This window comes from Convolutriloba macropyga, unplaced genomic scaffold (genome assembly GCF_964194025.1).
Source record: "Convolutriloba macropyga unplaced genomic scaffold, txConMacr16.3 SCAFFOLD_1986, whole genome shotgun sequence".
NCBI classification, from domain to species: Eukaryota; Metazoa; Xenacoelomorpha; order Acoela; family Convolutidae; genus Convolutriloba; species Convolutriloba macropyga.
Window position 1 is genome coordinate 27,792 of NW_027449747.1, and position 10,388 is coordinate 38,179.

The 10,388-nt window shown below is 34.1% G+C and overlaps 1 protein-coding gene across 1 annotated transcript in view; it reads right to left on the reverse strand.

Moving 5' to 3' along the window:
- The window catches only part of LOC142355297 (uncharacterized), a 36,483-nt gene extending 26,267 nt beyond the window's left edge, over window positions 1-10,216 (reverse strand). The window contains exons 1-2 of the mRNA XM_075407508.1: window positions 9,905-10,216; window positions 4,944-5,133 (exon numbers count right to left, since the gene is read on the reverse strand). Coding sequence (XP_075263623.1) covers window positions 4,944-5,133; window positions 9,905-10,191 — 477 coding nt within the window. The 5' untranslated portion in view covers window positions 10,192-10,216. The remainder of the gene's footprint in view (window positions 1-4,943; window positions 5,134-9,904) is intronic.
- Between the last annotated feature and the right edge of the window lie 172 nt (window positions 10,217-10,388).

The following is a 10,388-nucleotide window of genomic DNA, read 5'->3' on the forward strand; positions in this document are numbered from 1 at the left end:
CATTTTATGCAAAATTAAAAACGTGGCAGCAGAAGGAACGCCATACTGTCTTTATTCCGACCCACATAGTGGGGGAGGCACTGTATACTCAACTGTTTTTTTTTCTGTCAAGGTTGTCCGATCGAAAAAACCATCGTAAAACATCGAGAGGGTTATCATTAGAAAGCTTTTTCAGCATAAAATTTTAAACTTTTTTTGAATTTCCTTTTCATCAAGGAGTCATGAAGTTTAAATGAGTGTTTCACATTTGGGCGTGATTTTATTCACTATTACCGTCATTTTAATCAATTATAGATTTTTTTGTTTAAAAATATTAACTAAAAATCGTTTTTACGATGAACTACACATCAATTTGTCGTTCCTAAGAAGCGAGCAGCATAAAGAGGCTAGTTGTGGTTTCATCCTGAAGTTTACAATCTAAAAGATTCGAATTATATTAATTAGCTATTTTTTTCAATTCTTTTTTTGCAGTTTTCTGGTTTGCCCAATCTCAATCAAAAACAAGTCACATTCCACTTCAAGGTTCCACTATTAGGGAACCCCATATATTGTAAACTGAGGCATAATATACATAAATGTTCATTCAGGTAATCATCCCTCATGGTTTTTATGGCTTCGAAAACTTGTTTTCAAAATTATAATAAATTTATGTGCTCTGGCTGCTTTTGCTGCATTTTTGTAGTCCAATGATTCAATCTCATTAAACAAAATTGCAATTGGCTTCCCAGAGAAGATTAGGTTAACCTATCAAGGGCTTGGAGTGCATAAATAATGGCTGTTCAATCTTTGAAACTTTTTTCAAAAAAATCATTACCCACTTCTTGAAGTTATATCTGTCAATTTGTCAGTTGGTCCCACTAATGGCAGGTCCCATGCGTCTAACGTTGAATCAAAAACTAATCTTCGAGCGGTTTTCTCCCAAAACATTTGGTTTTTTGGTCTTCAAAACTACGAGTTACGAGTTTTAATATTTCTTTTCGGTTTTTGAATTCTGGTTCGGAATTTGGTTTTTATTTTGATTTCATATAACATTATTGTAAAATTGAAAGTTCCCATAGGCGTTAAAGAGAGTCTTAGATGAACACAAAAAATTATCAGGAATTAGATTACTTTAGCTTTAAAAGTCTTGACAGTTTCTGCAAGCACTTTTCCTTTGAAGACTCGAATTCTGTAGTCCTTTTTGTAGACGCAAGACTTATTCTTGATAAAAAAAAATCTCATTGGCGTTAAAATTAATACTTCTTGAGATAATTTAGGATATCCAAAGTTTTCCACTGATTGACGTTTTCTATACTAAATTCTCTCGCATTCTTTTTTTTTCCGCTTTTGTCTGTTGTTGTTTTTCCGTATATTGTCATGCAATTTTTTTTTCTGATGACGGATCTCAATTTCTTATCTGTCAAGAGTTAATAATTTTTTCTGAGTCCTTCAGGTGATAGCTAATGGTTTTGATAATTTTGATCTCAATTCTTTTGGAAATTTTCAGAATTTTTGAGGTTTTCCATTTCTGTTCTTCATTTTTGTCAACTTGAAATTCGGTCTCATCAATGAGAGGTCCTTTCACTTTCATAACTTTTTTATTCAAAGTTCATTCCTTCAATTGGTAGTATATTGCAAAAGATTTTTGTATATCTTGAACAGCATGCATTTTCTTAAAATTTTTGAATGTTTAATTTTCGTGGGTTTTTTGTCCTCCAAAATGTTCGAATTAAAAACAAGTATCCCTGATACTTGAACGAGACACATTTGAACCTATACAATTTTTCGTTTTTAATCTAAGTGAACTATTACAAATAATAATCGAATTATTATACAAAATATTAAGATAATATCTTATAGACTTAATGGCTTCATTACTTTGTGTTTTTGTAAATCAATCGTAATTTTTTTTCATTATTTCTGTATCTGTTGTATTTCAGCAGTCTTCTGGTATCAAATATTCTCACGTCACCCATTGGTTTCTTGAAGACTTAAAATTAATCTGTCTAAATATTTTTTTAAATTATTATTGGTTTTCACGAGTTTTGAAATTATTTGTTTAAAAAAGCTCGATGGATTTTTTTTGGACTTGGCTCCTTTTTCGTTTTTGTTGACTGGTCATATAGTCTAGCTGTGGATAAATTCCATCTGGTCTGTATTTCAGGACGAGTGAATTTTTTTGTATCTTAGGTCTTATTTGACGGTATTTTGACTTTGTTATTAAATAATTTTAAAATTTTGAGATTTTCCGTGAATATTTTTTTGTTGTTTGTGATGTCTCGTAATGCCAGGAATCATGAGCTCTCTAAAGCGGCTTGGCATTTTATAATTCATTCATTAGTTTGGTTTTATAACCATTTTGAAACTCAAATATCGATTTTTTATATCTTTTTCAATCTCTTCATTTGGTACACAATTAGGTCAAAAATGCGAATGAGCGGAGTCTGAACATTATGTGCGAACGCAAATTTCCCGGCCTCTTTGTCGCCTTTTATGCCCCGTTATGAAATGTTTGCCATCATACAGCTGGAAAATTTGTTTATAAAAGCAAATTTTATGACCAGCGAAATTGCATGATTCTTTATTTTAGGAAGACTTCAAATTGAAATGATTTATTCCCTTATGAGTACAGGAAGTGAACCATTAACTCTCGACCCTAAAACACATCTATAACCCTGAAACTTACAACCTTCAGCACTGTGATAGGTGGCGGCATCTTCTCTGAAATTTCACCGACAAATTAACTTGAGAAAAAGTTTGGGTCGATGTATTTTAGCCATCTTAAGTAAGATAAAAGGTAAGTAGCTTCTTCAAATTTGGAACACTACTGCAAGTTTTTGCTTTTGAAGCGAACGCGGTGATTTTAAATTAATTAATTAACACTTTCGCAGCGGAACATGAGAAATTGTTGCGAGTTTTCTAAACCATTAACGCTAGGATAGTTTTGTTTGGAAGCGTAGATATCTTATAGTATTTGCCTTTCCAAGCGTAGAACTTGCCTAAAAAAGCCTTTCTAAGCATTTACCGTACATAGTTTCTGCACTTAGACCCTGATCTCTGAGTTTTGTGATGTTTTCCGTGATTTTTGGCACTGTGATTTTTGGACTTGGCTCCTTTTTTGTTTTTGTTGACTGGTCATATAGTCCAGTTGTGGATAAATTTCATCTGGTCTGTATTTCAGGACGAGTGAATTTTTTTGTATCTTAGGTCTTATTTGACGGTATTTTGACTTTGTTATTAAATGATTTTAAAATTTTGAGTTTTTCCGTGAATATTTTTTTGTTGTTTGTGATGTCTCGTAATGCCAGGAATCATGAGCTCTCTAAAGCGGTTTGGCATTTTATAATTCATTCATTAGTTTGGTTTTATAACCATTTTGAAACTCAAATATCGATTTTTTATATCTTTTTCAATCTTTTCATTTGGTACACAATTAGGTCAAAAATGCGAATGAGCGGAGTCTGAACATTATGTGCGAACGCAAATTTCCCGGCCTCTTTGTCGCCTTTTATGCCCCGTTATGAAATGTTTGCCATCATACAGCTAGAAAATTTGTTTATAAAAGCAAATTTTATGACCAGCGAAATTGCATGATTCTTTATTTTAGGAAGACTTCAAATTGAAATGATTTATTCCTTATGAGTACAGGAAGTGAACCATTAACTCTCGACCCTAAAACACATCTATAACCCTAAAACTTACAACTTTCAGCACTGTGATAGGTGGCGGCATCTTCTATGAAATTTCACCGACAAATTAATTTGAGAAAAAGTTTGGGTCGATGTATTTTAGCCATCTTAAGTAAGATAAAAGGTACGTAGCTTCTTCAAATTTGAAACACTACTGCAAGTTTTTGTTTTTGAAGCGAACGCGGTGATTTTAAACTAATTAATTAACACTTTCGCAGAGGAACATGAGAAATTGTTGCGAGTTTTCTAAACTATTAACGCTAGGATAGTTTTGTTTGGAAGCGTAGATATCTTATAGTATTTGCCTTTCCAAGCGTAGGACTTGCCTAAAAAAGCATTTCTAAGCATTTACCGTACATAGTTTCTGCACTTAGACCCTGATCTTTTTTCTTCCCCCCCCCCCCCCGTTTGTGCTCCCCCATCTTTTCCGTTTGTGCTAAAAATTTGAGGTCAATGCTGAACTTTTGAACTTTAACGCGCAACTTTGAAAGATCAACGCTTTAAACGCATAATCATGTAACATAGACGCCTAATAATAATTCTACGATCAATCAGCCAATGAAAAAGTGAATCATGTAAGATCAACGAAGAAAAATATCTTTGTGCTTAGAATTTTGATCAAAATTCGTTTCACACAATTTTAACTCTTTAAAATTTCAAAGTAAACCCCATGTTTGCGACCGGAAGCTCCATGCAAAAAGAAATTCAGATATTTGTTAATCAAAAATTTGGAAAAAAATGTTGCCAAAATTTTTAATAATTCTTTTTTGACGAAACTCTCAGGGCTCGTGAGACTCCAGTAGAAACCGATAAAAATTTGCTTAACCGGCAAAAATCATTCACGCAAATTTATGCGTCAAATTTTTGAAACATTTTAAAAAAAAATCTATATTAAGGAACCTTACAAGAAGTACAGACCCAGCCTTTTAAAGTGCTAACACCTCGGCCCTGAACGCTGATTAGTTTGTTTACACATTGTTATGAAAGTAAGATTCTGTTTTAAGAAATTTCACCAACAGATTAAGTTGAGAAAAACTTTGGGTTGGTAAATTTTGGACAACATAAAGATAAGCGGTAAGAAGCTTCTTCAAATTTGAAACATTGCTGCAAGTTTCTGTTTTTGAAGCGAACGCGTTGATTTTGAATTAATTAATTAACAGACTCAGCCTTTTAAAGTGCTGACACCTCGGCCCAGAACGCTGATTAATTTGTTTACACATTGTTATGAAAGTAAGATTCTGTTTTAAGAAACAGCTCTGAAAATTTGAATCTCACATGTCTGCACGGACTTGTCAGATTCTCAAAGGCTTCCCTGATGGAATTAGACGTCACTTCCAAATTGCATACTCGGCCAACTTGTCGATCCTCGCCGAGGCAATAGTTTTCCACCCCACTTTTCAAGGGTGAAACCTGAATGAGAACATGCGAATCTGCATAACGGTTGTCACAAATGAAGTCTGCAAACCTGAAACAAACTAAAAATGTTCATCGCTGTCATTTCAACAAATTTTGAGTTTTTTTGATACAATGGCGTGATAGCCGAGAGGCAAGGTGTGTGGTTCATACGGCAATAATTTAAAGTTCAACCCCTGCCTCCGTGAAGCTGTTTGTGTGAAGACGAGCTCTTACTTAACCATAGCTCAAGGTTGACCGTAGCTTGACCAATGTTGGCTGCAATGATGTACCACGTGAAAGTTTCAGACGCAAAAAAATGGCAGTGACCTTTAAAAAAAGAGCAATGCTGCTCATAAAAGAACAGTGGGGAATAATCAGAAAAGGGCAACTGAGAACAGGCCACTGTAGAATAATGCTGTTCCGCTGAGAATACGCAGAAACGAAAATTAATTATTAGTTTAAAACCATTTTGAGAATGTAATTAGCCTAAAACTTTATTGACCGAATTTTATTGGTAGTTGCTTGACAACAAATTCAAAGACTTCATTGTTCTTGAGAATAGTGCTAACTAATAACCGATTATGTTTTCTTTCATTTCGATATTTAGATACTGTATCGAGGGAATAGGGGGAATTTCAAGAAAGTCTGAACTAAATTAGCTCAGTTTCACTCGTTTACACGCATGCTTACAATTATAATCTTAGTACTTGGGTCGTGAAAAATCCGTTCAAAATCAACTAAATAAACTCGATTGTTCGTATATTGGTCACGTAATGTTAAAAACGAACAAAGTTTTTTCCCAGCACCACGAATGCTAAATTATATCGCCATGTAAATTTATTACAATCGTCTACTGGTGAAGAACTAATTGAACTTTCAACGAAACTGGCTATGTAAGCATTCAGGATATTAATATCCTAATTTTACCACTTTAGCACTGAAAATGAAGAATAAGTTGTCACCACATGAAACAAAAATGTTCATAGCATTATTACAGATTAGTAATCATCATTACAATTTACGTGAGGAGTTTCAAATTTGTCAGAATTGTGCATTTGTGCACCTGAAAGTAGGTAACGATTACGGCCCATACTTATATATATGCGCTCTTTATTACGCTTGTGCTTTAAAAATACGTTTGCAGTTTTTAGGCAGATAAACGATTCGAAAAGCCTACCAACATAACTTAAAATCACGAGTAAAATTTGAAATCTGACCAACTATGCTTCCACGAAAAACCACAGTGACAAAAGCAAACGTGAAAAATGTTTACAAACAAATGAAAGTGTATATCACAAATTCTCTCAATTCTCAGAGACTATCATATTTTTTTATGCTATTCCTTTAATTGTTTATCATTTCAGCTCTGTTTGTAAACCTGGTTGAGGTGCCAGACAGAAGTGATCACTGATCAGAAAAACCCAGACCAAGTAATCTCTGATCAGAATCAGGTGCGCTCGGCATCACCTCAGATAAGACTCAATTGCGCTCGAAAGAGTCTGATCTGAGATTGGTTTATATTATGAATCAATCTGTTAATTTTGCTGTAAAATATTTTCTTAAAAAAAATGATGCTTGCAGTAATAATTTTAACAAAGAAAAGCCAACAATAAAAGTAATGTTAATGAAAACAAAACCCAACTGTTAGAAAAATAATTTTATTTACCAATAATGCAAATTTCTAGCTCAATGTAGGAAATTTAAAAAAAATCAAAAGAAAACCTCTTGATCTACAGTTAATCAAAATTTCCTCAAAAACAGACCGGCATTTGCTATCAGCAGCATCCCATGGTTCTCATCACATACATCAGAATCCATACTAGCGTCTGATCAGAACGCTGCCTTATTTTTGCCTTATGGCATAGCCAACCTCTCTCTGGAAACTATATTTAAAAAAAGGAAAGCAAAAACTACCCTCAAAGTGGTTTCTGACTATGCGCAGTTGTGCTCAAAATCTTATCTGATCAGATTAATGTGCGTTTGATGCTCTTGAACCAGCATCTGATCACCCCAACTTAGACGGAAGTGACCGCTGATCAGACCATTGTCACGACTAATGTGCACTTGAACCAATTTCCAGACACTATAATTTCAGTCTGGACACACACCGTGCGCGATCGACGCGTCTGAGCAGATATCACTTCCATCTGACACCTGGACTTGAAAATCTTGCATCATTCCAAAATTGTAAACATCATTATTGAATCACTTGATTTCACACCGATCGCATTCTTATTCTCATTTAGAACCATAAAATTCAGTGTCATTAGTGATCAAAATCAGGGGGGTTTGATTAGGGGGCCAAAAACTCTGCTTTTATTATAAATTTACATTTTAGACATTTATTCTTGACCCAAATCTCCTTTCCCAGTAAGTTTTAGAATCTAAACGTTATTTATGAACTTAAACTTCTAATTTAAAGGATGAAATCAATATGCCAGATGGCTAACCAGCTGACCGTACGGTCTTCAAAAAATTTCAAAATTTAAAAGAAAATTTATTGCCACTGCACATTCAGTCAAAAACAGCTACTTTAACAGTGCAGAGGGTATGGCTTCAAAAATTTGTGTGGAGGCATTGAACAAACTCTAGCTTTGGTTTTTGAGAAAAGATAGCTTTGAAAAAATATTTGAATTTATGTTTTGATAACTTAATGGAGCGCAGAGTTGTGGGAACTAAAGCAGAACCGTTATTGGTCGCATTGATAACAAACACATAGATTCGCGCTATTTTTAGTGGCGCCAGCATAGAAATCTAAAAATTTTAACAAACGTGCTGTCTTTCATTTTTTTATATTTTTTAATTTCTCATTTTTTTAGTCCTCCTCATTTTATCTGAAGAAAAAATATTGAAAAATGATGCTTAAATCGAGATATATCAACCCAAACATCAGTATCAGAAAGTTTTGAAAAATAACACAAACACCCACCCCACACCCACACCCACACCCACACCCACCCACCCACCCACCCACCCACACACACACACACACACACACACACACACACACACACACACACACACACACACACAGACACAGACACACACACACAGAGACACACACACACACACACACACACACACACACACACACACACACACACACACACACACACACACACAGACACAGACACACACACACACAGACACAGACACACACACACACACACACACACACACACACACACACACACAAATTACCAATACTAAAGTATTTTGACTGGAGTTTCGTGATAGAAATTGGTTATCACGATTGTAAATATTACCCTCACCGCCAATATTAAATGTTGTATTGCGTGATTCAATATATTTTGTCTGTCTATCTGTCTTTTTGCTGGTTTTAAATTAATTGTCACTAAAAGGGAGACCAATATTGCGTCCGGATTTTATGCTTCAAGCTCAAACAAACGCCGGTTAGGCACGGCCACCAACCTGACTGTTTTAGTTCTTCAAAATGTTGGCTGGGCTAACTGTTCATTTGAAAATCTCAAATTAGGTCTTTAACAATTGAGTGACTAGTTTGCGGGCACTGACACAAAATTGAACAGATGGGGTGTCAAGAGAAAAGCACTGTTGAAATATTGAGGTTAAAACAAATCCAACCCTCGAAACTCCATTCCAATAATTACGGTTTTCAGTTTTGGAAAGATTGCGTTGAAAATTAACTTGCAGCAATAATAATTTAAACCGGCTTTTAGCTAGAAGGTTTTTGAGATGTGTCAATAATTTAAGTCTACATATATTGAAAGCTCTTTATTTTACGACCGATTTTAGCACTAGTTTTCCGTCCGATTTCTGAACTTGGGTCAACCATCAGACAACTCTCTTTAATTGCGTGCTATATTATGTATGATACTTATGAAATTTTGGTTGTCAACCACGGATCATAGAAAAAATACAATCTTAAACAACAAAAAGAAAAATTTAAACAATAAAAACCATTAACGAGTTGCAGAAGAAGCAATTTCTACCGTTATTGGCACTTCAACAAAAAAGCAAAATAAATTTCCTTGCAATCATAATAGCTCGTACGTGATTTGTATGAATTCTTGCTAGTCATACAAGGATCATACAAAAAATAATAAACAATGAATCGGATTAAAAGGACAAATAGTCAGTTCAGGAGAAGCAAAATAAAGTGTTATAAGCCACTTTAATTGGAGAAAAACAAAAATATTTTTTTTTTCAGTAGAAGCAAAAAAACCGTTATTGATACATTTTCATCATTACTTTGGCTTCTATATAGTTTAAACCAGCTACGGAAGTGGTTTATATTATAGTGTTTTACTTAAAAAAAACGTGTTAGAACAAAATTATTGGCAGGAAAGGTCAACCTAGCATTTACCGGGTTAATCAACATGTGGATATAAAATATTTGCAGAAAATTAAAATTATAAAGATGTTGAAATGATTGAAAGTAGGAAACAAATATTCGAGGAACAATTTTTAAACCCAAATTTTCCTTTTAACTAATATGAATCACCGGTTGTGATTCTGTCAAATTAAAATTTTGAATTTTTTTCAAATTATTTGCTTCTGCGCTAAATGCGCGTTTTGAAAAAATTAGAATAATATTACCTTTTAACATTTATGTTGGCAGTTAATGAGTTTACTTACTTTTTCACGACGATGAATTTTTGAAAAACAATTATGTAAGATGAACGTAAAAATTCACCGCATTTTTCTTGCATAATTTTGCTGTACATGTGATAAATTGTTGAAGTGATCAAGATCAACGCTAAAAAACGCACTGATAAGTAAGACCAAAGGTAAAAAATCATAATTGCGTTATACCATTGCTACGTATTAGAATCAATTTCTTGATTTGCTCCAAACCTTACCGTGATCTCAGGGAATGTCTCTGTGGACGGCCTTCGGTTCTCTCAATTGACCACCACAAATTGCTACTTTTGATTAACAAAATTTTTGCCCAGGTTTCATCATCAATCACCAACTCTGCTTCTGCTGGTACTTCTTGTCCATTTAAGCCTCCGTTGAAAACTAATCCGTCTAGAATATTCTTGGTCACGTTTTCTGTATCGTATGTTCTACGAAACAGCTGCTGGTCAAAAAATACTAACAGCCCGTTCATATTTTGGCTTTCTGAAGCAACTCTGTGAAAGCTCATTTTCTTAACAGACTAACTAAATATAGCATGAACAGTACATAAAAGCACAAAAATTGTTTGTTATATATAAAAAACGAACTGAAAAACTATTGAAAAGAATTATAATACCAAAAGCGATGAAGGTAAGAAAAGGCCTGTAGCGTAGAGTACAGTACAGAAAGAGGTCTTGATATTTGATAGTCATCTCTAACGGTTGT